The sequence below is a fragment of the Schistocerca cancellata genome, chromosome 4 (assembly GCF_023864275.1).
Source record: "Schistocerca cancellata isolate TAMUIC-IGC-003103 chromosome 4, iqSchCanc2.1, whole genome shotgun sequence".
Lineage (NCBI taxonomy): Eukaryota > Metazoa > Arthropoda > Insecta > Orthoptera > Acrididae > Schistocerca > Schistocerca cancellata.
The window spans coordinates 586,031,190-586,059,145 of NC_064629.1; the positions used below are offsets into that span (position 1 = coordinate 586,031,190).

Consider the following 27,956-nt stretch of genomic DNA (forward strand, 5'->3'; position numbering starts at 1 on the left):
ACACATTTAATATTTCATTATTGTTTCCATTACACACACATAAATGCCTACATCGATAGACTCACAAATTCCTCTATGAAACAACAGCGACAAGTGGTACAGTAAGAGAAAACAACATCGTAAAAAAATGGAATATGAAATGGAATATAAGTAGACACGTTTCCCTATATTATGTGCGGTACGAGTCTACAAAAACACTAAACTCCAACTGCATTAAACACTTAGGGCGTCACATGGTAATGTCATATTCAACATACACCCCCCCCCCCCCCCTCCCGGACAAGCCAACTTCTTTAAACACAAAATAAAAGTTAAAATTAAGAAAAGTATATATATAAGCAAAATAAATAATAAAAACAAAGATATGTATTAAAAAGTTGTTTAAACATAATGTAAAAGGCACACACACACAATGGTATAGTGTGAAGTGAGGAAACAGTCTGAAATGAACTGAAAGTAAACAAAAGTAGTTCAGCGGGTAGAACTTACAGGAGCGGCAGGGTAAGTACGGACTCCTCCTGGGGGTGGGGCATGCGTCCCTCCTTCAGGGTATGACATATCTGCCATTGGAATCTCATCACCCTAAACATCAATACAATCAATTACTCATAGCGCAGGAAAATCTCAGAGCTCTAACCCGTCCTGCAACAGTTACACCCAGGATGATTAATGATGAGCAACTGACCATTTATGAGGCTTGATGGACTAAGAGGAATGAAAAAATTAGTGTTAAGTGTCCTGCATCAGAATAGAAAAAGGTCAAGTTCTTATTCTTGCAATATAGAGGTGCACAATGTAAATATACTTCATTAATCGGGTGAAATTTCTGAAAGCAGAGACCTAATGAAAATTCAAAGAAACATTTGAGAGATTTTTAAGTTTTAAAAAGAAACAAAAGCTACAAATATTTTAGCACTTTCCCTTGATTTGGAATGCTAATGTTAGTCAGCTTTAATAAAATGTTTTGAAGCTGTATCTGCATGTCACTTTTTTAATTATCTGCCTACAGTACCATACTGGAGATTCTTAAAATCAAATCTACAACACAAAGAGACTTATTTCTTAATACTGTGAGGTAAAAGAGATGAGAAGTTGCCACTGTGCACACTGACACTTAAATCATTTATATAAAAAAATACATACATCACCAAAATGAAACAAGACTGTTCACATTACTAATGCACTATTTTCAATAATACACTAATGAGCAACTTTTTCTCGACCTTAAACTGTGAGAAGCCTCAACAAATTGAGCAGCTCAGTGGCAACAGACAAGCTGTACACTACAACTGTGCTCTTGCACTCCAATGGAAGACACAAATGGCAGAGGTCAGGTGGAGCTGCATGCAAAATAACATGCAAAAACGTTCCAAGTAATGGTAGGAGCAAATGCAGATGTACGTGGACTCCATTAAATCTTTGTTTGAAGGTAACCTCCACTAGCACATATTTGATAAGTACACTTATCTGAAAAGTCAGTCTCATTTCTTTTGCAACAGACCTCGTAAATGACAACTTTCCAACAAAGTGTAAAACATGATTACAATGGGAAAGTGCTTGCCTTATGTTAATGAGGTTATATATTTTGATGAAACTTGTCACAACATAAGCACACACTTCAAGGTTGAAAACCAACTGAAAGCTAAAATCCCATCATCAATAGTCTTTTTTTTTTTTGTCATAATACATATGATGATGAGATCCCTAAAACTAAGAAGGTCAAAGATCTGATCTGCACAAAAATGCTGTGCATCACTTTATTTTGGAACAGTTACCACCTTCAGCTGTTTTAGATGCCAAAATTACCTATACACTGATACAAATGGAGTAAAATTACTTATATTTGGGCAGATGTAGAATTATTAAAACACATCAAAAAGGACACATAAGATGTGAAAGTAAAATTTTGTAAACCTACGGCTCTATCAGAGTGATTACTGCGTGCGGCAATATCAACAGCAGCAGACAAAACGTGAAGTGTAGAAATGAAACTTCTGAGCAGAATCAGGAGCTGCTTGTAATCACACAATGTTAGACATGAAAAAGTACAATAAATGCCACAAGTAGAAGATGGAGAACAGAACATCCTAACTGTCTTTTTCAAAAGAAAGTATTTCATATTCCTATGATAATCTCAATTTCTTATTATCTGTTAAACTGACTACCTTCAGAATATTATATCCAGGGACATAGGCAAAGAAGTGCAGAGAAAGGAAACAGGGAGAGAGGATGAAAGTAAATTTTAAAATAGGCTGAATGCAGGATACAATGGGCATTTATAGTACTACTGTCACTATAAATGTTACTAAAACACAGAAACACCACCCACAGAGTATGAACGGCATTCATACAGTACAGTCATGCACACGTATAAAATGTATTGTTTTTTGATATGTTCAACAAAACAAATTTTTGATATGTTCAACAAAACAAACTTCTGTTGAAAAACTATCAACTTTTTCCAACTAAAAAATTTGATGAAGATCCGAAAGAAAGTCTTTTCCCTATTTATATAACAAGTCTACTAAAGCATAACATCCCATAAAAACAGAGGGGGGGAGGGGGGAGGGGGGGGGGGGGGGGAGGACAGTACACATACAATAAATTTCAAACAAGTGAACTTTGTTCATGTTTAGAAGCAAGTACCAAAAATGAGAATGTGTGTGTTGCTGCAACCTGTTACTTGACTTTTTTTATAAGCATTTTCCAACATCCAGTAAAGTACACGATGTTAATAACACTAAATGGCCAGTGAGGTTCAGATTTTCCCCTCATGCTCCAAGCTGACTGCTAATACTCTTCAGTTTTACAGACTGTTGCTTCAGCCCTTCACTGCTCGTCAATTACACTCTACTGTCTTAAGATACAATGCCCCAAGAACAAAAAATGGTAGTTTGTATGGGGATGGCACATTATGTAACAGAGTGTTAACAGATTGTTACATTAACTAGCTAACAAGTTTGTTTCCTTCTTTTTCTCTACGTTGGGCTTCCCACATGAACAATATTCCCTTTTGTTTGTCTTTATGAAACATGGAAGGGTACCCTGGATATCCTGAATGTTCTCAACATTTTTACTGTTGTATGTGCTTAGAAGACATTAGTATATTGAGGGAATTGACAAGATGAACTTTTCATAATGTCAATGTGTCATCTGCTACAGTGCCTCTTCGAAGATTGCAATCACTGTCAAAAAAATATGAGCAATTTTGTTATAGATGTAAGGCATTAAGATACAACTAAAAAAACTGTGAGTAGTCAAGTGAGCCAATTTACACGAAAAGCTACTTAAAATGTGAAAAAATTAGTACCGACAAAACTTGAGTGTCACTTAAGAATACAAGTGTCCTTTATTTTTAGATCCTTAAGGTGAGACAGACATCTGTAGTTGTCATCAAATACTAGTTCTAAAACAACAAACTGTTGAAAATAGTTACTTCTCAGATTAATTTCACGTAGAAAAATTATTCTAACAACAGCAAAAACAGACGTAATTTTCTCAGAGCAGAACTTTAAGTGCAGTTAATTGCCCATTTTTGAATCCATGTAGACATTAACCTGTCAGTGTCAAACTTGGTTTAGGAATAAGATAGTGATTTAGAAAATTGATAAACTTTTCCAACAAACAGAATCAGTTTAGTCACTACTGGAACAACTGCCTATAGGCAAGCTAAAATTCCATCTAAAAAGTTCTCTTCAGAAACGCTACTCTGCCAACTAGAGAGCATAATTATTATAAAATTTCAAAACTATTGCTCAGGTAGGATAAGAATAACAGTTTCAAGTTACCATCAGGCAAAAATATAAAACTACCAGGTGGTTATAGTATGTTCTCTCCACTTTAAGCTTACATCAATATATAATTGTGTAGGAATGTCTCCTCTATGGCTACCTCCAACTGATTCAGATATTGACAACAGAATATTACCTCCTAAAGCTAGCTAGCTAGCTAGCTCTCTCTCTCTCTCTCTCTCTCTCTCTCTCTCTCTCTCTCTCTCTCTCTCTCTCTCTCTCTCTCTCTCTCTCCCCCCCCCCATATATTTATTAAACAATAAATATATGTCACCATTTGAAAGTGGGACTCGGGTCAGAAATCAGTAACGGAAAAAATAAGCTCTCTGTTAGGTGAAATTGTAACCACTCAGACATGTTTACCCCTACAGCCACAGACACACTACTCTGCCAACTGGAGAGCATAATTATTATAAAATTTCAAAACTATAACTTGTTACTATGAAAGAGCTCTTTGCTTCGGTACTCAATACCTCATTTTGGATGATAGTTATACCAAAAATTTTATGATTACATCATTAAAATTTACTGTGGTATGCAGTTTAGTACTGAATGCAGTGAATTTATTTTTTCTATGGAGGAGGGAAAAGAGAAATTATGCGTCAATAGCCCGGTATAACCCATTTGGCCTAGAATGCGCTTAAACACTGTTGTACTGATTCAGAAGTGTTTATAGACTGCTATGTAACACTAAAAATGAATTACACTTAAATCCACATATACATTTATCTTAACAGTGACTACCGTATTTACTCGAATCTAAGCCGCACTCGAATCTAAGCCGCACCTGAAAAATGAGACTCGAAATCAAGGAAAAAAGAAAATTCCCGAATCTAAGCTGCACCTGAAATTTGAGACTCGAAATTCAAGAGGAGAGAAAAGTTTTAGACCGCACCTCCAAATCGAAACAAAGTTGGTCCATTTTAATATGAGACACAATTTAGGTCGAATGAATGACGATACAGCTACAGTAGTTTGGTTCGAGTCGTAAGCTTAGCAGTTAAGCTTTACCAGGTAGCCATTGCTATGCGTCAGACGCTCCGTCCGTGTTTATACGGGTACCCTTCCTTTTTCACGTTCGTGTCTGGTTTGACTTGATTGCTTATTTTTCTTTGATCTGATAAGTGCCGCTTTCTTTTTTATACGTGTTTACGTCACTCTAAGCTGAAAATGAACTTATTGACGAAGCCCATTGTATAAGAAAATACTGAACGGCTAATAAAGATTATTATTATTATTACTGTACTGTGTCATGCATTGTTTGACGCATTCCGATAGTGCGCGTTTACGGCCTGTCGCCGCTCGCGGCATGGCTTGCTTTTCTGCGCGCTACCGCCGCTTTCAACTTTTTTTTAAAAAAAATAAGAGGATAATCGTCTCATTAGCGAAACCATGGCAAGAGACTGCTATTGTTGTTACTTACACTGCTGCTTTCTTTGATAATGATCAACAAGAACCAAATAACAGACTGCGTATGATAGAAGATGTTTTGCACGAGAGTTTACCGAAAATTTTTCTCCGTTTGAAAATCTTTGCAGACGCCTCTTTAGTGCATCACATTACCTTCTGCACAGAAATTGGAGTCATCTTAGATTTAAAAATCTAGTCAATTGCCGTGCTTCATTTCTGACTGTATCACTATTACGCATAATAATAATAATAATAATAATAATACGAATATAAACATGACATGATATGTATATTCTTCCGCGTTTGCTGTTGTCTCACTCTAGTTTCATAGTTTATTAGGCAGTCAGGATTTAAAGGAGATAGCAGTAAACATGAAAGAATACATCGCAAAATGATTATATTCGTATTATTCTTATGGTGAAGAGAATACTGCATGTTATTCACAATTCATAAAAGTTCCTATTAGCAGCCATCTCTTCTCACAGGTAGGAAAAAATTCAGAACACAGAGTTGGCCATATTGAGAAAAATCCCAAACAGTCTTGCCAGTCGGATTTTCGTAGTACATTGAAATGCTGCTACATTCGAAGATGAACAATACGGAATTTGTATTTACTTCATTGGATAATGTATGAAAATGCAGTGGTCGAAACTCGGGGGGGGGGGGGGGGGGGGGGGGGGGGGGGGGGGGGGGGGGGAGAAAAAAAGCTCTTCTTCCACCTTTTTTTTAATTTATTTACTGACGCAGAGGTTTTGGCACCAGTATTTATCTTTGTGCCTGCAAAGCAAGCCTGTTTAGCACTACATATATTCGACGGCAGAAGTTAGTTGTGGCAGCACCTACCAACATTTTTCAGAACTTCCGCTTACTTTGCACTCAATTCTAAGCCGCAGGCGGTTTTTTGGATTACAAAAACTGGAAAAAAAGTGCGGCTTAGATTTGAGTAAATGGTATATTAGCTAGGAATGGTGGATAATCATTCACTTCATCAGCTGATGACAATGCACAACCAATATTACACACAAATGATTAGCCACAGGACACTGTACAGTCATGCCAGAGGGTACTTTATTCCAATAATAATGAGTTGCTGTCTTATTCCATGCATGTACTGCACACAGGAAGAATGACTTTATATACCCCTGCATATACACAAATCTCTCTCTATCTTATTGTCATGGCCATTATGTGGCATATACAGTGGTGGCAGTAGATTTGTTGCAGTCTTTCTCGAATACTGGTTATCCAACTTTATGGACAGGGTTTTGCTTGTAAGTTGCCATTTTTCTTCCAAAGGTTCCCATTAAATTTCCCAATCATCTATGTTGCACCTCCACATTTGCTATACCAACCCATTACAATAGCAGCAGCCCATCCCTGAAATCATTCAATGTCTACCGTTCTGCCACCCTGACAAGGATGCCAATGATAGACCAGATCTCACACTGTGACTTGCATATGATTTCTTTTAAAGATGCACAGCAGTTTCCTAGAACCCTTTTAACAAATCTAAGCCTTTCTTTCAACTTTCCTACTACTGATTTTATATGTTTCTCCCAGTTCATATAACTTCTTAGTATCATCCCTAAATATTAATACTCTGTCTCATACTCCAGATCTTCACCTCTGATCTTGAGAACAGATAAGATCACAGTCTCTCTCTTTGTTATGGGCATTATCTTGCATTTAACCACATATTTCTGCATTTTCTTACAATAGTTCAACAATGATACTTTCCTCTAAACAACAAAACCAAGGGCAAAAATCAAGGTTATCTGATAAACTATTTATGCAAATTGAGAACATTACACACCCACTTTCATTCCTGTCGAATATTCGCTGTCCGACAGAATCTACCTTGTTCTACAAGTCAAATTTGATCAAGCTCATCATATACATCTGCTCTGTATGACTGTATCTTGGCTTTTAGTGCATGATTTAGTACATTATCAAATGCCTTCGCAGTATCTACAAAGACTGAATCTGTCTGTCTACCTGTGTCTACCACTTGCAAGGTATTACAGGTGAATAAAGCAAGCTGTGTTTCGGGTGGGTCATTTCTTCTGAAACCATGATGATTCTTTGATATAAGCTTCTTTTCTTACAGAAATGTCATGTTTGAGCTTTGATCCTACAACAGGCATGCATTATCAACATTTGTCTGTAATTACAGACACCCATTATTTCCTACTTTTGCCACCAGGAATTACGTGTGCTCTTTTCTAGTCTTGCGGGACTTTTCACTGTCCAAGACCTTCTTCATGATTCTGAAACAGGAATGGGGCTGATTTTACACCGGATTCAACTTACCACGTCATAACTATTCCATCAGATTTTGAGACCGAGTTCACTTTGAAGACAAAGTTTTGTCCACACCTAGTGCCTTGTTTGCTATGACCAGTCTTTTTATGTTTTTCAATAATGATGATGAACATTTTTATGGTTCTCCGTTACGAGTGATTATGGTGGTCAAAACTGATGTGACAGTATTTTCACTCATGAATGCATTTTTAAACAAGAAATTTAATATTTTTGCTTTATGCCTGCTGTCTTCAGTTTTAACACCTAACTTACATATGAAAGATCGGTTGGAAGGTTCTGATCTGTCCACTCGGTTTACATTTGGCCAAAATTTTCTGACAGATCTTTCACCAGGATTTGCCTACGGACATTATTGCAAACTTTACATACGGACTTTCTTATATGCCATTATTTTTTCTCTCTGTTTCCTTACTCTCTTTTGTAATGAGAGGGTAGCAAACTCAATTTTCACCATTTATTGACGACACCATAAATTTCACAGAAACTTATTTCTTTAAAATCAATCATGTGTGAAATATCACTGCCTCCGTGAAGCAATTGAGACACAATGATCAAAAAAACTTGCTGACGTGGGAATAAGAACAATATGAGTATATAGGACCCGGATACAACTTTTAGTCAAAAACCTAAAGGAACAAAAGACAATAACCACTACATAGATTGACCAACTACTCAACATCCAGACAGAATGCAATGTTACTGGGTATCAATACAATTAAAATCTCACCGAGAAGATAAGGTAGTTAAAAATCGGATTTACAATACTATCCATGGGTGTTAAAAACTACTGTGAACAATAGCCATTATTAGCCATTATGTGTAACAGAAAAACCAATGGGAAATTCTTTACATTTATCTCTCACCGCACTAAAATATAATGACAATTCTACTAACCAAATAGTGCGTCAAATGTAGACACATTACACCAAAACGCCACATATGAAATAACTGTAATCACTGTGATATTCAGTTAACATTTTCTCAGATTTAAAATTTGTTCACTGTCATGGCAAAGTTTACAGGAGTATCTTATAATTAATTAGCTGTTTTGGCATAGTAAAAAGGAAATACAACTGAAGCCTGTGTCCTACAGTTAACAGTAAGAAAATGTTTAATTTACAGTAATAATCCAAAATCCATGTGGTATACCAGAACAATGCTCCACACTGGCTGTTTGAAAGAAACAATTGTGACTGACAGTTTCAGCATTTATGCTATTTTCGAACACTTTGTGCTTGGTCTGTTGTATGCACTCAAACTGGATTATGTGCCATGTTGTCATTATCTCTCTTCATAAGCAGAGTGGCATACTGCCTTCTACATAGATGATCTCGCACAAAATCAATAAAACATAATATAATTTTATGTCTTATCATTTGTGCCATATCACATTCCATTTGTTATATGTTTTTGCTGTGTGCCACTTTGCATAAGAGGGAGTTAATGATGACATGCCACTTAATCTCATTTGAGTTTGATGCCAGATACATTTGAAAACAGTGTAAATGCCGTAACTGACAGCCACAGTTAAGAGTAAACAATGTGTTTCAGAATAGCCAGTTCAGAATAACAACCATAAAGAAAAATTAAATAAGCTGAGGACCTAGCAGCAACAAAGTTGTATGAAGTACTTTGCTGTTTTGTAACAAACATAGGGGGAGGTTATTTGAGAAACAAAATAGGTTTATATTATAAATGTACAGCTAGAGACCATTTCTGCGAATTATTCAGTCAGCACCTTTCACAAAGACCTCTCGGTGCCAGCACAAATGGAAGGGGCAACTACAAACCACAAATGGGAGCATTACGGCCTGTCCATTTTTCACTGGACATGCCATCACATACAGACAAAATTCAATGCAGAAAGTCAGAAAACCAATGTTGTACTTTACTAAAAAGAACTTTCAGCACTGGAGAATAATTAGAGAATTCTCCAACAATGTCATCTTCCAAACTAGATGTGTGTTCCGAGAACTGGCAACATGGGAAAAAAAACCTATGCTACAAATAAGAATAGATAATTAAACACCACCATTAGTATTCATTTTCAAATTAAAATCTGCAAAGAAAGGGCTCTGAAAATGTGCTGATTAACCACAAAAATACTGTTATTTGATGTGTACTAATAATATATCTTAAGATTAAGTGACTTTTGACTTTTCAATAATTCGTACACATGCAGTGAATAAAGGTACATTTGTCTCGTCCTCCAATGTACACCAATCAGTTACAGCAATATTACCCCCATAGTGGTGTGTTTGGGTCAGCTTGTGTCACGTGGGAGGTACAAGGCACAGAACAAAACTCATGTCACAAGTGCTAGCAATACAAGAGCATTTGGTTTATTTTGTGCAAAGTAACTGGATAGACAAAACACTGCTAAACATCCTGTTGATGGTGAGGTCATTTGTGATTAAGAACACAATCATTTCCATTATTTGACTTAACACAGTTTAAGGAACTCATAAAAAAACCTATATCTGAATGATCTGAAGGCGATTTGAATACCAATCTTCTCAAATGCTAATACAGTGCCTAAACAATTAGAGTGCTTTGCTTGATGCAAGAGAATCGTCGAAACTGTAGCCTTGTGTAAATCTGAAGGTTGTGATGACCTGTATATAGAAATGAGTATACAGAAAGAGCACAACTCACTTGAGGTTTACATGCTGCTGTTATTCATATTTATCAAATGTGGTAGAACGACAAACTGTCAGTATATGCTGAAGCACTGGATGTTTACATCTGGCTAAAAAATATGGATATCAGAGCCTTGTCCAATATGTAAAGTTGACTATGTGGCAGCCTGTCACCCAGCTCACAGTAAAGTACGACACTGCAGAAGGGAAACACCTTTTGAAACACATTATTAATCACCCAGTGTTGTAATTAGAGCCAGAAGAGAATTTCTCAAAAGTGTTTCATTCTTGTCCAACAGTGTCAGTTATGATTGTAGCAGACATGGAAATATTAGGGTTTGATCATGGATCAACAGAAATGAGTTGCTTGTTAGATAAATCACATTTTCTGTTACATTATGTCACGATACGCCATCTTGTCGTACAACACCTATTCAACATACGCACCACGTGACAACAGAGGGAATTGTGAAAGTCGTAAACTGCATCAATATTATGGCTCAACACTTGCAAACATACATGGTATTTTCATTCAGCACAATTTCCCATGCCACATAAGGCCTGGAATCTAGTACACTGATTTCACGAGTTTCCTCATAAATGCTAGATTATGTTCTGGCCCCCAAATTTAAGAATGTCAACCACATCAAATGTGAGTTGAGATGTCACTGAGCATTTGCTCAGAGTCTATGAACCACTATACTGTAATACATAAGCATTGCCCACTCATGTCGCCTTCTATTTCTGATCACACATCATGGACTTTTACGATATATTCCGTGATAATTTACGGCTTTATGTGCCAAAGGTTGATCAACACACTTTTAGCTAGGTTGACACAACACACTGGATAATCAGTGGGCAGTGTCCTACTGTTCTACACCTATCATACGATTGTACCCCACTAAGTATCTATTTGAATTAAAATGTTGTCCCACTGAAAAGCAGTTCTTTGATAGAGGAAGAGTAATATGTCTAGTCAAGCATATGGAATCTGACAAGCCTGAACAAAAATGTAACTACTGGACTTCATTTGACAGTCTAACTTAGGGTAAGTCACAAATTTTTGTAATGTCTCTTATAATTTTCATAGAAGACTAATTTGCAAATGCTCTCCGCTTATTAGTAACACAACCTTACTCTTTGAGCATATAGTTGTTCAAATAATGGACCAAGAAATTAACTAATTTGAAGAAATTCTCTTTGCCTCTAAACATGAAACAAGAATATGAAGTACTGACATTACAACCACATAAAATAATTATAACAACATACACTGATATGAAAGTGTCATTTTTAGATACACGAAATATGTCTTAGCATTAAGTGATCTGTGCGTTATATATACAAAGATGATGTGACGTTGCGAAAGCTTGAATTTTGTGTGTATGTTTGTGTGTCTATCGACCTGCCAGCACTTTTGTTTGGTAAGTCTCATCAACTGAGAGAGAGAGAGAGAGAGAGAGAGAGAGAGAGAGAGAGAGAGAGAACAGAAGCACCTTTCTTTCTTTAAGCATGCAGTTAAGCTAGAAACACACCTGCTGGTACATGGGCGGGCCAGGACTGCGAGATGTACTGTTTACATTTGTTGGGCGCTGCATCGTCCTGTCTTCATATCGTGTTCCTCCCTGGCTAGCCATTGGTCGATTCAGTGTGCTGTTAGCATTATTTGGAGAATTAGGTCCAGCATTTCGAGCAGCTATTGTTTTGGTAACAAAATCCTGCTCTTTCCAACCATGTTTCTTGTAAACCTCTCTAAGTTCTTGATGTTGCCACATAGTGAAAAGAACTTGACCAGCAAACTTCAGGACCCTCGGTGTATACTTCTGACGTTGTCTTGTTATATTCATCAAGCGTTCCACACCACCAGCTTCCAGCAATGACCTGTATAATCACACACCACACAATAAGCTTCATGAACGTAGCTTTAAAAGGATAAGAATGGATGCATCCTAACAGTTAACACAAAGGATTTTTGGGAAACTGTAAATTATTACAATAGAGCTAATGTGTAATCTGATGACATCAGTCCTTTTTAAGTATTTTAAGTATTCCTTCAGCTCCCTATCAGTTTCCAAAATCTACTGGCGTGAAATGAATTAGGTTCCCACTGAAACTACCCAATTATTTTTGTTGGTTTTGTCAGTCCAAAATTTGTTTCCTACCATGGGAGCTTTTGGTACCTACCTACATGATAATCATGAAGATTAAGTCTTGACAGTGAATGGCATTAGGCAGTTTCCCTTGAAATTTTGAACAGAATTGCTTCTATTGGTTTAGCAATATGGCAGTAGGTACTGGCAAGCATAAGCAAAAGAATCACACTTGCATGTCTTTGAAGAACTTCTAACTACTGGCAGATAATTATACTCTACCACCTTGTCAAAAAGAGGTTCTTTTCAGTTCTAATGCATTATTTGTCATAGGGTATTAGAGCATGGCTATCTTTTTATGTTCAGTTGTGCTGCTACACTGTGGCAAGTTCAATCAACTTTGTGACTGGTATCAAGCAGTATACTATAGATGTGCTCTTGCACAACACTGAAAGACAAAAATGGGAGTAACTAATGTACAGAAAATGATACACATATCTGTTCTCAGCAATGTAAGGAACAATTGTAGGCATGGAGTTCAATAGGTACTTTTTTGAAGGTGACAACAGATATCAAACAAATCTGACCAATATCCAAATTTGCAGTCACATTTCTTTTGTGGCAGACCTTACAGAAGGTATCTTTCAGTGGAGCTTAAGAAAATTACTACTCATACACTGGCAGTGAGTTGACAATTTTGATGGAAATTGCTACAGCATGAGGGGGGACAGAAAATTTTTGTGAAAAATTAGCAATTTTGAGTGAAATAATGCAAAATTGGTTATTTTTATGCAGTATCAAAAAATTTGTAATTTTGCTGTATACAAACGTTAAAAATCTGAGGCCAGTAATTCACTATTATTCATAACTGATAGTTATTGAACGTTAAATTTGCATTTTGACTTCAAGTCTCCTCAAAGCCGAGGTTTGAGTATAATCTTAACCTGTCAGTTCATTTCCTGTGCAACGAACTTTGATATAATGACAAAAATAACACCAAAATTAGCAAATATAACATGGAATTTGTGAAAAAAAATACACAAACACCAAATCTGCCAAGAAAATCTAGAATTTGATTTACAAATCAGCAAATTTTAAAACCTCATTGAATTTCACAAAAAACATTACATTTGGCAAAACAATAAAAATGAATTTGGTTAAAAAGCACTTAACATGGCAAAAATGAGACATAATTTGGAAAAAAACACTGAATTTAGCAATAAATCCAAGACAAAATTGTGCAAAACATGAGATCGAATCTGGGAAGAAAAATAACACCAGATTTGGCAAACAATAATTTGGAAAAAAATAAGTTATAAAATAACATCAAGTTAGGAAAAAATGACACCAAATTTGGCAAAATATAACACTGAATTTGGCCATGAAATAAGAAGGCTTTTTCCTGTCCCTAAGTATAAGGACATAGTTTAATATCAAAAAACAGTCACATACCAAGACAAATAGTTCTTTAGTAATGTGGGTAGCCTTACTTTTTTCTTTTTTTTTTGTGGAGGAAGTATTTGCAATTCTTATTACACCGACCCACAGCATTTATTCTGACATATAAAAAGAAAATAACGTATTTACATTTCAACCCCAACAGCTGACAACAAGATGTCATTAACTTTGGTTTTAAACTGATTATGAAGCACTACACAGACCACCTGAGAGTAAACTTTTAATCAAATATTAGCTGTTGGGCAATCTACTTTTCAAAATCACAGATGGATTAATGTTTCCAATATAACAAGTATTTTTGCTGTTTCAGAAATAAAAATGTGTCATCAGAAGGTAAAGAAATCTGCAAATGCATAATAATAATAATAATAATAATAATAATAATAATAATAATCATCATCATCATCATGTTTCCCAAGTCATACGACATGATGTTTACATTACACCCTCTACATATTTCCTAGTGGTGCTATTGTCCTTTTGTAAATAATGGTAAAAACAAATGCAAGTCTGCTGCAACTTTTCAGCATGTTGTGTGAACCAATCGATTCTGCTGAAACAGATTGAGCCTTTTTTTGTGTGTTGAGACACCCTAATTGATAGATCTTGATACAACAGATTTATATATCCCACATCACCGGGGAGGGGGAGGGGGGGGGGGGGGACAGGTGATATTCGAAATTTAGAAACACTGAAATCTTGATATAACTATTGTTCAAAAAGAAAGGAAAAAGTATAAATATTATATCTGGTAAATCTTAATAGAGTATGTTATTCCTAGAGTAAACCTAGTTTGAACACCACTTCTTCTAAAAATCATATTTTAGGAACAATTACAGTATAGGCAAGCTCACAAACCTAGAGAATTCTGCATTCTTCTTTATTACTTCATTCAATGTTGCAAGTACAGCGGCAATGGTATCGTCTGATGTTCCCTGATCATGTTGTGGATTTCCGGACGGTAATTTCTGTACAAGGTCTCGCATAGCATACTTCCCTGAAACAGATAAACATTAAAATTAAAAGCAGGTAGTTCTGTACAGAAACTTTTGAGACAATCCTGTGGTTCCTAATAATACCTATCAGTTCCTTGTTCCGCTGGTCAATGGCCAAATTTCTCAGAGCTGTTGCTACAGCACAGACAACCCGGTCAACTTCCATTCGCAGAAGCTCAACCAAAATTGGAAGACCCTTTTCTTTCCTCACTGCTGCTCTTATTTCAATACTTGGTTGCCAATAACATGCAGCAAGGTTTTGCAGTGCACCTGCAGCTGCCTCCAACGTTTCTGGATTCGAGCAGCTTTGCAAGAGAGAGAGGTAAGACTGAACAACCTAAGTAAAAGAAAATTATGATCAGGATCAAGAAACAACAACATAACAATGTAAAGAAGTACAAGTTTTCTTCCTTACTTCAGGCTGCCAGAGAAGTTCCATTCCTTTGACAGGTTCTAGTCGTTGATTTGTGCTTCGGCTGCTTGCAGCTGTTTCCTTCTGTTGGATGGGCTGTGCGTCTTTTTTCTTTTTGCTTGCACCAAAGCAGCCCAAATTGTCACCTATAAGAACAGGAAATAATAGACATGAGTTTCAAAACTACTGACAGCAATGAATCCAATTCTATTTGTGGCTACTACTAAAAATCATTAAGGAAGCCCCGTAGTTTCACTGCAAAACTGACACCTTCTTATGTGAAAAGTGTGCGTCCCCACAAAACACGATAAATGCGCGTTACAGGCACCTTTTTCACTAAGATTCACCTAATCATGCTTAAGCAAGTGTGGTTGTGGTAAATATGTGACAAGCTACCAATAACTGAGATGTTTCCTTTGGGTCTGAAAGGAACGAAACTTTCATTTCTCTTTGCTAAAAACTGATGGCTATAATACTGTCGACAGGTAGAGTAATAGTTCTGATTGGGACGGATGAGGTGTGACATGTCATGTTCTGGGATGAGTTCACCACAGACATTATGGGCTCCGGAAAACTATATGCAAGTCAAATCAGAATAGACATATCAGGATTTACGTCTATGGTTCTCTGACAGGAAATAGAGCATCAATTATTTGAAGATGAGAGATTATATTCTTTCAGAGGTAATATGGATACACTTTTAGCAAGTGACTAAATGCCATATATGTTGATTAGAAGATACAGACGTTTTCCTATTAGTTTAAAGTTTCACTACATTTTTCCCCGCTGTAATCAATTATTAACTTTTACTTCAAAAGAAATCTTGCAACAGGAAGAGGAAGTAACTTTTTAATGCACATCTAGAAGTGGTGCAATAAATTAATTTGAATCCTATCCTGTACTGTCCTTCCTTATGATCTACAATTACATACAATATGCACCCTTCATCAACTTTCTTGAGTAATCCTCTCAACTTAAAGAATTATCTCCAAGCTCACGAGGCATTGAAATGCATATGGACGGACACGGGCACGGACGCGCGTGCGTGTGCTCGCTCTCTCTCTCTCTCTCTCTCTCTCTCTCACACAAAAACACACACACACACACACACACACACACACACACACACACACACACACACACAGAGAGAGAGAGAGAGTATTCCATGGACCAATGAGCTACAGAACATTGAAAGGGTTAAAATACAAAAGCAAAATGAGGCACAGGGAACAACCAAATTAAATTTCACACATGCATTTACCTCTAATTACACAGCTGCAGTTACAAATAACAATAATTGTTCATGCAAACATAGTTACTACTTCATATGGTAACCGAATGGCTCCAACTACACGCACACATACACGCAAGCCTAATCTGTACAAGACAATGTGTTAACAGCACTTCAAAAATGACAAGACAGAAGTTAATACTATAAAGTGGTATAATGGAACAAAAATTCAAATGACACAGCTCTGACAAAAAAGTAACAGCATTACACATCTTGAAGCAAATGTCTGTAACTATGAAAATCACAGATAGCACAATAACATACTGCATATTGCAATCTTAAAGACAAAACTTCAGTTTCAATGAATCATTTCACTTATTAATTTTTTTTCACCCTGCGAACTTTCTGAAAATCAAAGATTTGTACCTCAATTTTCAGAAGCCATTCACACCCACACACGAGATGTTGCAAAGCTGCACTGAAATATAAAGCAAACACTAAAAACCAATGAAAAGCATGAGCATGTGCAATTAACAATTTAATGTATTAAACAATAATTTCTCTGATGCTACATGTATTCTAACATATGAGAAAAAAACTTAGAGATGTTCCTTGTGTTTCTGCATATCTTTGATCCATATTGTGAAAGGAGAGGGAGGGAGAGATATCACACCTGTTTGAGGGGAAAGGGGTGAGGGGAGGAGACAACTGGGAGAGATGAACTTTCAGTAATGAAGCATTCTATTTAATTGCAAATGAGAACATTTGTTCATCAAATTGAACCCCACAAATCCAAATAAATTTCACAGATCTTATGGGAATATCAATGAAAGGTAATTCAATGCTGTAGAAAAAACACAGTTAATTATAAAGCTGCTAAAAGAAAATGGAAAATTACATGACAGTTTCAACAGCAGGCATGCACATCAGAACACCTATTATTGGTGTAAAATACCACACCCCTTATTATGCACATAAAAGAAAGTAACTTTTCCTTACATGCAGAAGACAAAAAATTGAAGCAAAGATATAAAAGAAGTAATTGCGAAACGAAAAGAGCAACCAGTCTGTGTAGGTGAATGTGTACACACATAACCTCTCTCAGTGGGAAAGGGAGGGGGGGGGGGAGGGGGGGAGACCATGCGCGCACACGCACACAAAACAGTATTGAATACACCAAAATGTATTTCCTAAAGTGTACGTAATTTTCCATTATCTATTACATTAGCAGAACCATGTCTTCATAGTCTTCGGGCCCAACACTCATGTTCCTAAGCATTATGTAACTTGACTATAAATTTGTGGAAATTTGAGTTCAACAACCAACTTGTCTTTGAGCCCCCTTTAACATTTTGATGTTTTACACTGCAAGAAAAAGTGTAATTTTTTCAGCTTCTATCTGACATACAATAATAAATGAAGACAGTCTCATTTACATACACAGTGAATGAACATGGGTGTATGACAATATAAAATGTTTGTTTACATAAACTGCTCTTGGCAGAAAACTATTAAATAGGATGTCAAAGCCAATATCTTGCACTGCAGTCAGTTAAATATAGGCAGAATACTTTATGAACTAAGCAGATGCAACACACGACACTAAGATACATTTCTACATAATCATGTATGATTTATTAAGGAACACTAGTTACATATATTATCACAATAAATACTAAAAGAAATCACATTTACTGAAGTCAAAGGAGGAGAGAGAAAGAAGGAAGTGAGTGTTCAAATTTCTTAATTTCTACACAGTCCAGTAACATTAATGTGAGCATCTGTCAAAAGTCTGAAGAACCACCTATTGCAGTGTGGATCACAGTGAGACATGCTGTAAGAGAGTCAATAAGGTTCTGGAAGGTAGCAACAGAGATGTGGAGATATGCCAACTCCAGCCACACTAGGTTTCTCAGTTGAGGATCCACGGTGCGAACAGCCTGATCAGGGTGGTCCCACAGATTCTCACCTGGGTCTAAATCTGGGGAGTCTGGCAGAAAGGGGAGTACATTAAACTCATTCTGGTGCTCTTCAATCCATGCATTTACACTGAGAGCTGTGTGACATGTCGCATTGCCCTACTGGTAGAGGCCATTATGCCGAAGAAAAAACCAACTTCATATAGGGCTGGACATGGTCCCCAAGGATTGACACATACTTATGTTGATCCACTATGCCTTCCAGAATGATGAGCTCACCCAGGGAATACCGTAAAAACATTCCCCAGACCGCAACAATACCTCCTCCAGCATGGACCCCTATGTCAATTGTTGCAGAGTGTTTGCCATCTATCTGATGGAGCATAAAATGTGATCCATCTGAACAGGGCACCCATAACGACGCAGTGAATGTCCAGTTGTGATATTGCCATGTGAATTCCAGCCTTCATCATCGCTGACCAGCAGCCACCATGGATGCATGAACCAGATGACTGCTGTGAAGACACATACACAGCAATGTTCACTGAATGGCCATTGAGGAGATACTGTTGATAAACCCTTGGTTTCTCTGGGTGGTCAGCTGCTCAACAGTGCACATCTATTCACCTGTAAATATCTATGCAGCCATTGTTCACCCCTGTCTTCTATGGCCTGTGGTGCACCACAGATCCACAGATGTCTTGGCACCACTTTTGGATAGCACCATTTTGCTATGTATGATATACTTTAACCACAGTGGCACATGAACAGTTTACAAACTTGACCATTTCAGAAATGCTTCCACCCTTGCTGCCAAAGCTCTTGATCATGTTGTTTTCACTGTCAGATAAACTGCTCCATTTTCACATTACGACAACAACAGCACTGTTTCCTGGAGCCTGAAACACGCTTTATATACCCTCTGCTGCTAGTGCTACCAACTGCCAGCTGCACAATGACACTGAACATAGGCGGTAGTTACATTAAGGTGACTAGACCATGTATAATGCAAAAGGGATAGCATTACTGCATTGTGTAGTGAGCTTTCAAAAAACTTTGGTGCAGAATCATTTTCCAGAGTCAAAGAAGGTGAAAATGTGGTTATAACAGAACAATAAAGAATGTGTGAAAAGGTGAGAATCTCTGTGTCAGCAGGAAAGGTGATGACAACAGCCTTGTACAACTTCAACTGTGTCTTGTTGGTCAGTTACCTACAATCACAGCACACACATCATTAAAATATGTGTTATTATTGTCCTAGATATTTTTCAGTTACACACACATTTCAGACATTACATTCCCTCACCAATCTTTAGGAAACTGTTTGTGTTGAGATAATGCTCACACATCTGCGTTACAGTGAACAGACCTCTCATTAGTTGAGTGTCCCATGTTTGGCACCTCTACGGAGGTACTAGTGACACATTATTTAAGTGATACCTCAGAGTTAGAAGACAAGCACTTTTATGACTACAGTATATAAATAACATACAAAAAGAACACTCCAGTTTTCTGAGCAAAGTGAGTAGAAACTGGATGGAGAGGGCAGCTACATACAAACGTATGAAAAGATAATGTGAAGTGACAAAAAAATAAAGCTTTTTTAGATTTCATCAAAAATATAGAAAATGAAACCGAGAACAAATATGCAGCCAAATTAAAAATGAGATGCTTTTCCCAATAAGTAACATTTGGCTTTTACCATTTGTGCTATTATACACTGTACAACGTTGTCAGAAAGAGCAGAGACTCCCATTCTTTTTTTTTATATTGTTAACTGTGTTGCAGATTTTAAGTTCACACTGATGTTCTGACCTATTCCTACTCTCACTGGAAATATCAAATCATTCTACAAACAGATAGTGCTGCTATTGTGTATGAATTTGTTACTGTACTGAAATCAGAGGACGAAAACTGCTGGCTAATCAAATGAGGTATGCCTGATCACCCACTGCAATGACACACTGATGACATCATTTGTGCTGTTCACCATATTATAATCAAGTGTCTCACAAGCTTTCCATCATTAAAAGAAGTGTGTTTACCATTACTGAAAATCTTGGTTTCTGGAAAGTGTTTGAATGCTGGGTGCTGTGAATGTTGACCAATGTGATTAAGACAAGCAACACGGTATTCACCAACTTGACAGGCCACTTAAAAATGGCCTGTCTTAACAAACAGTGACAGGGGATGAGACTTCGCTTCATTCCTTTAAATTTGAACTGAAAGAACGGTTAATAATAGAGCATGAAAACAATGTTAAAGGTGAAATTCAAAACTTTGCTGCACAACTTTTTAAGAAGTGCTAAGTCCTCAATTCTGTGAAATATTTGTCTTAACAAACTCCAAACTCCACTCATCAAAAACTCGACCACTTGTGCACAGCAGAAATATCACACACACGTGCCCAAAGGACTGGGGTCTGTGGTTTTTCACTGCAGAAGAATAATACAGAGTAAGTCAAACAGAACTTTACAACTTTGGAATGATATAGACATTTATTGATATAACTTAAAGAATCAGTAGACACGTCATTTTGTAGCAAACAACCTCACGTATCACATAAAAGTATCAAGTGTCATTTTGGTTTGATGTGACTACCATCTGTAATGTGGCAGACATCCCACTGGCAATTAATTTCTTCCCACACTTGTACCTTGTGCAGCAGTAGTGTAGATTCGATTTTTGAGGTTGGCTAAATTGGTAGGGGAAGAACATACACGTGGTCTTTAATTAAAGCCCAGAGAAAAAAATCCAGTGATGTCAAGTCTGGGGAGTGAGGTGGACACACGTTTGGCCCTTTGCGGCCAATTCACTGACCTGGGAAGCGATTATCTAGGAAACCTTGAACTTCCATGAGAAAACACTGTCTTGCTGGTAGTAAACTATTTCAGTCATCTTCATTGATCTGTGGAATTAATAAGTTTTCACACATATCCAGGTACACAATACCAGTGACAGCTTTTTCCATGAGGAAGAAAGGGCCATACACTTTCAATTTCTTATGGGCACAAAACTCATTAACTTCGGGTCTGTCACAAATGTGTTCCAGGGTTACACATGGATTTTCACTGGCCTGTATTCTACAGTTGTGGGTGTTCACCAAGCCACTGGTGAAATTCTGACTCACTGCTGAAGATTATTGTGTTCAGGAATGTTTCGTTGTGCTCTGCACCAGTGAAACCAGGCGTTTTAAATATGCACTACGCTGGCACTCCTGGTGGCAGGAGGGAGTACAGGTGCACTTTTTGAATCAAACTTAGGGTTGCTTGCTATAAAATGACACATCTAACAATTCTGTAAGTTATTTCAATAAATTTCTAGGTCATTCCACAGCTATAAAGTCCTTTTTGACTCATACTGTACATACTGTTGTTCAAAGGCATATTGAAATTACTTTATAAAAAACCCACTGAGATTGTACTGGAAAAGTAACAATTACTTGCAAAGGTTGGAAGTTTATGCAGTGTAAATCTGAGTGGTTATTAAAAGGGAAGTGAATTAGGAGGCAATAATAATTCTCAGTTTCTCCCTTATGCATTACAAGTTCTTTGAGATTCAAAAGCACTTATTAAACTGAAAATATAAACAATTTCAAAACAGGCCATTAGCTAAAAGAAAGTGGTATGTGGTTCCAGTTTTCTCCACATAACACACCTGTGAATTTAACTTTCAGCCTTTAAGTACACTGATCCAGCCTACATGTGAACTGATCACACACACACACACACACACACACACACACACACACACACACACAGAGAAAGGGAAGTAGGAGATCAGCAAAAAGAAGATAAAATGATGATATAGGCTTTTAAAACCTAACAACACGTTATTGTCAGTGTAGCACACAAACCAGAACAAATGTTATTTGGCAAATTGATTGACCTGGCTAATTTCACATAGTAAAGCTGACTAACACTGTAGCCCCATGAATGCATCATCAGTCAATAAAATGTAGTAACAGAGAGTGCATAAACACTATTGTAAATTATCAGTGCATAAATTTCTGTGGGAGAAGAGTACCTAATAATTCTGAGCTTTGAGGAAACAGGCTAATGAGCATGCGCACTGACAAAATTATTGTTAGCTGCACATGTAAGAGGTTTACAGAACTCAAAAGCAGTTTGTGTAATTATTACTTGTACAGTTGCTTACCTTGACAGAGGCTGTATGCTACAAAAAAAGTGGAATAAGAAAATATATAACTGACAGGAGAAGATAATGTAATAATTTGTTTTACAAATAATATGGGATAGTTATCTCTACAAGACAGAATTTTAAAGTTATATATAAAGAAGAAACCAAAAACCTCAACAACAATATATAAAAGGAAAAAAGACAGGTCAATTGAAATCCTATACCATAAATACACACAACATCTGCATTAAATGAAATTAACTATATACTGGAGCTACTCTGAATTGCTTTACTGCATGTGGTTCAGACAAATGTGAAAGTTCTAATGCATTCATAATCTCATGTACTACATGGAAATATTAGGAGGTTAATGTTATGGCAAATTTGTTACTCGTGATTTATATTATACCTCCTTTCACTACTCCAATTTATTATTGCTACCCCACATACTTCTCATTCAGTATCACATTAAAATATTAGTTAAAAGTAAATGCCACACCCTAAAATAAAATTTGAAGGCTTTTTATATAACACCAAAGATTAAACTAAAAATAAATTTTACTCTCTATTTATCCACTTTCAGGCTTGAGTGCGAAATGTGAATGGCCCTATTCAGAACAAAATCACCAGTATTAAGAAATGTACAGCCAGTCCCATACATTCTACAATTAACTGCATCCAATTCTGACTATATGGAAAAATTATGTCTCCCTTTCATAACTAAATGGGAGAACAGTAAATTCACACACGTTTAGTATGTACAATGTAGTGTCTGCAAAAATGGAAACAGACCAAGTATTTTTATATGTAGATATGCTGAGCCATTAGATCACCTTAAAGCATGTGTGTTACAGGTGCAAAACAAAAGCCCACAAATAAAGTTAAAAAAAATAAATAAATAAAAATCTATTACCTTAAAAGGTATGAATTCCACACATTAGCGACAAAAGTAAATGCTGCATCATGCAAAAACAGAATACTGCTTAATATTAAATAGGCCACTGAGAACTGAACTACAACGTGCAAATTTAATGTGCAATGGCATATTTTAAAACACATGTGCAACGACATGCTCTAAAACAACAATTTAAAAAAATCAAAGTTTGTCAACAACAGAAGTAATAAACAATGAACAGGCACAACATTCAAATTGACTACAGGATATGGGCAAAATATAAACTCTCTAGGTTTTGGTCTACATGCTATGTCAATGAAACACATGATATACACACATAACAAACTGTATGGCCTGCATAACATCTCAAATTAGATAACATATTTCACCATATTCTACATAAAACGTCTGTTCTAACATGACAACTGGTGTAATTTTACTGAAACTTATATAAAACTGCATAGTTCATAAAAATATATAATTAAGTAAGGGTCCGACATGTAATAGCTACAATGACTCATTACATTATTTCTACACATAGCAGGCTACTTCATACATCACTAAAATGATAGTGGTGCTGCAGCAAATGTCACAGCAACACATGACTGGGGAAAATTACAACTTCACCTCATCCTCACATATACCAACATTTCTGTGAAACATTCTTGCAAAGATTCAAGAATAAATCCTTTTAGTGTCCTCAATTAAAGTTGTTGCAAGAGAGTGGAGATTTGAAGTTATGGGAAAGGCAGTTGACACAGAACAGGAGATTGTTTCTGTCACTAAAATGAAGCTGCCCTCAACCCAAAGATTTGCTTGAACAGCACAGAGATTTACTTAGCATGGTCCTACAAAGATGGTTGCTCTTGACCTCCCTCAATCTTTGTGTTAACCAGTAAGTTACAGGGGGACCTTCAATACAATATGGACTCCACACCATGGTGGTGCTAAATAGGGTTTTTTTCACGATACAAATCACTTTCAGAAGTGAAAGAAGCAGTAAATGACAGAAATGTTCTAGGGTCACCTGAGGATCAAACCTCAAACCTTCGGATTTCTAGTTCGAAACTTATTCATACAACCACTGAGCCGCACATTCTGCCATTACTGGACTCTAACCCCACTTCAAATTTAATGCAGATTGCCAAAATCACTTAACCTTATCCTTCTTGAACTGATATTTATGGATCAGGAATGTTAACACTTAAGCTTCTATTGCCTGGCACTTAAGAAAACTGTAATTTTTCCATTCAACTGGTACGTGATTACACTCTCAATCTGTTTTGGGAAGAGCGGGGAATACATTTACCAGGAAGTATATTTTCTGTCACTCTGAAGAGTCTGACAGCTGGCAGAATAATGTAGCTAAAATTTTTATCTTGCTGAAAACAAGTTTTGTTGAACATATCCTGTGTTTGAACTCAACTTATACTATAGTTGACATAGGTTTCTTATTTATTGCAATGTGTACTCCATCTTCTTTCCCAGTAATCTATCATTTTTAAAGCATCTAGATTGCAACAAAGACTCCAGTCTTGTTTAGCTAGTATTATGTAATCTCCATCATATTTCTTACGTATTTCTAAGTCAATGACATATACTTGCTGAACTCCCAGGTTCAGGCTATCAAGCCAGCTCTAACCCAAGGGGACTTGTCTGTGCTAAGGACAGAATTTCAAAAAAGGAAACTAGACAATCTTTATCACTTCTTCTGAGAACAGTTTTGCTCCCTCTTCCAAACAACTTACACCAAAGTTCCTCCTAGTTTTTAAAAGTAATTTTTAAAAGTCTCTTCCGCACATGAAGAGTCTTTTATAACAGTTTGATTCTCTTTACAAGAAACAGTTCATCTTCTATGGCTGATTCTCCTGTTCCCCCCCTCCCACACCCTCTTTCTAATATTCCGTATCAGTTTTATTTTACTGTCTAAGTACAACATATTTCAGGATTTCTTTTTTACAACTTTTCTTATTATGTTACAGTACTCATAATGTGAAACTGCTTCCAGTGCACTATTCATTCTGGTTATTTAGTAGATTTATCTTAACACTGCATTTGTTTTGTGTGTGGCAGGACAACTTTCCTAAAAAAAGTAGCATTTATTATTTGTGGTCCCCAGGGAATTGTCATTTTAGAAAGGGCTTGCTTAGGCAATGATTAAAAGGTCTCTCAGGAAGTTATGGAGTGAAGTGAAAGTAACTCATTATTTTACTTTCTGCTACTACACATATCAGTATATAGTTTCTACAAAAGTAGTTGCATTTATCCATAAAAACGGTGACTATTATTACAACTGTTCTTACTGACATTCCACTAGCAGTCAATAAATACTAATGTCATGTCAGATGTGAGGAGTGGGTATTTCAGGTATGCATTCAATGCTGTACAATAAACAAATGTGACAAAAAGACCACAAATTGCAGGAGAAATAGTTATGAAGTACATTTGTATGAAATGATATGAAGATAATTCAGAGAAAAAGGCAAGATTTAATTTAATGCAAATCTCATTTCTCCGAGGCAAATTCTTATCATTCTGCATCCCCATTTATCATCAAACATACAAAGAGAAAATTATCATCAATGTAACATGCTGGTGTGTCCTATGTGACTCCATCAACAAACAAAACACTCCAGTGCCAAAAGCTGGTTAGCTTACAATACCTGAATTTCCTGGTTATTATTATACTTCATAACTTGTTTTCTAGCAAAAGAGTTAATTATAAAAATGGGGGCTTACAAAGCTTACCTCTGACTTGCTCTATTAAATATTATACTTTTAAATGATGTAATGCCACACACAGAATTAAAATTCGAGAATACAAAAGCAGCATAGCAAATTATTAATCAAATTAAGAAGACTAGCTGGATGCTAATTGAGCTGATAAGAATACAACATAGCATATAGTAATTATACTCTGCAGAAATTACTGGCATCAACGTGCACGGTAACACCAATTGGCAGTCGTCAGAATTCAACACATATTAAAAAACAAAGTTAAAATTTAAAACTTTTTTCCATAGTTAGTGAAAGGAGAAAATACACCTAAGAGGACATTACCTTTCTGCTGTGCACCAACTCTGCTTTGCGTTGGAACAGGATGCTTATCATAATGAGGATCTTCCACTTCTTGGCATCTATAGGATAAGTTTCTCAACACACATACACAGTTTTCAACACTTTTGTTACCAATGTTTGATTTTTCAATCGCCGACCTCACAACATACAACAAGGAGTCAACTAAACCATCACATTCTCTCAGTTTTTTCCTCGCATACTCTCCTGCAGAACTAACATTCCTTTAAAAAGAGACAAAATAACATCCCATCAAAAATGTAAAGGAAACTTTTCAAATATATACAGTTCAATTCATGAAAGATCTCTGATAAATATGACTCATTATATTAATAATACTTTACAAGGATAAATGATAACCATGCTGTTAAAAGATGGTAGCCACCTATGATTATGGGTGATTTGCATTTGGAATTTTAAATTTACTTCCACCAATAAAAGAGCAGAAAAAGGCCACTACTACATGGGTTTCATCAGCAACATGTAAAAATAATGTACAGTAGGTGGCCATAAAATTTTAATTAATCACCTTGAAAACATAACATTACAAAATTAATTTTTTGTCTGTTTGCAGTATGTGACTGCAGTCCTGGAACACACTGCAAAACCTCATGCCACAATACCAAAGAACCCTGCTAGAGGGACAAAAAGAGGGGGGAAAGCTTTTGGAAAAGTGGAGTATTGCAGGGTAGATTGTTTTCTGCATTTGAAAGGGAGTTGGTGGTGCAACAAATGCACCATTATATGACACAATGATTAGGTGGTGCAAGCAGTGTGGTCAAACAATTCTGAATGATTAAGGACAAAGTGGCAGACTATCTCCATGTGAAGAACTTGTATTCACAAGAGAATTAGAGGCTTCGTTGCTCGAAAACTGGCATATCACCACAGAGGCGATAACGAAAATCAGTCATGATTCAGTTTCTAGCACCATATATGACATTTTGAACATGAAAAAGATTACTATCCGTTGGTTTCTTTGGTTACTCACACACATTCAAAAAGCTCTCCAAATCGAGGCAGCAGCAGAAACGTTGCAGCTGTCAGGTCAATCCAGACAATATCTTTAACCGCCTAATAGCCAAGGATGAGTGCTGCGTGTATTACTATGCTCCTGACAGGAAAGGAGCAAAGTAAGTAATGCAAACATGTAGATTCACATGAAGCAGACGAAGATCCAACCATCATCAGTGTTTCTCTCTCCCTTCTTCTGTCTTTTTGGGAGGGGGGAAGGGGAGGGGGGGGGGGGGGAGGAGAGGCTGTCTTGGTGTAGAAACAACAGATTATGCTCATAAGGGGCAAACGACACAGGAGCATAGAAATAAAATCTGCTGGGAAGGAGTATACAGAGGGTCTATACAAGGGCGATGTTCTTGAGGACAAAATTATAGAAATGGAAGAGAATATAGATGGAGATGAAATAGGAGATATGATACTGCATGAAGAGTTTGACAGAGCACTGAAAGACCTAAGTCGAAACAAGGCCCCGGGAGTAGACAACATCCCATTAGAACTAATGACAGCCTTGGGAGAGCCAGGCCTAACAAAACTCTACCATAAAGTGAGCAAGATGTAT

The 27,956-nt window shown here is 36.7% G+C and overlaps 1 protein-coding gene across 8 annotated transcripts in view; it reads right to left on the minus strand.

The window, feature by feature from the left end:
- LOC126185115 (catenin delta-2) overlaps positions 1-27,956 on the minus strand; it is a 491,417-nt gene that overhangs the window by 18,703 nt on the left and 444,758 nt on the right. For 6 of the 8 annotated variants that reach the window (XM_049927926.1, XM_049927928.1, XM_049927927.1 and 3 more), the window contains 6 exons: positions 26,366-26,604; positions 15,124-15,266; positions 14,793-15,045; positions 14,572-14,710; positions 11,701-12,046; positions 490-582 (listed from right to left, as the gene is read on the minus strand). In XM_049927926.1, the coding sequence (XP_049783883.1) occupies positions 490-582; positions 11,701-12,046; positions 14,572-14,710; positions 14,793-15,045; positions 15,124-15,266; positions 26,366-26,604 (1,213 nt within the window). The remainder of the gene's footprint in view (positions 1-489; positions 583-11,700; positions 12,047-14,571; positions 14,711-14,792; positions 15,046-15,123; positions 15,267-26,365; positions 26,605-27,956) is intronic. The other 2 variants (XM_049927930.1, XM_049927933.1) reach the window with 1 other exon arrangement.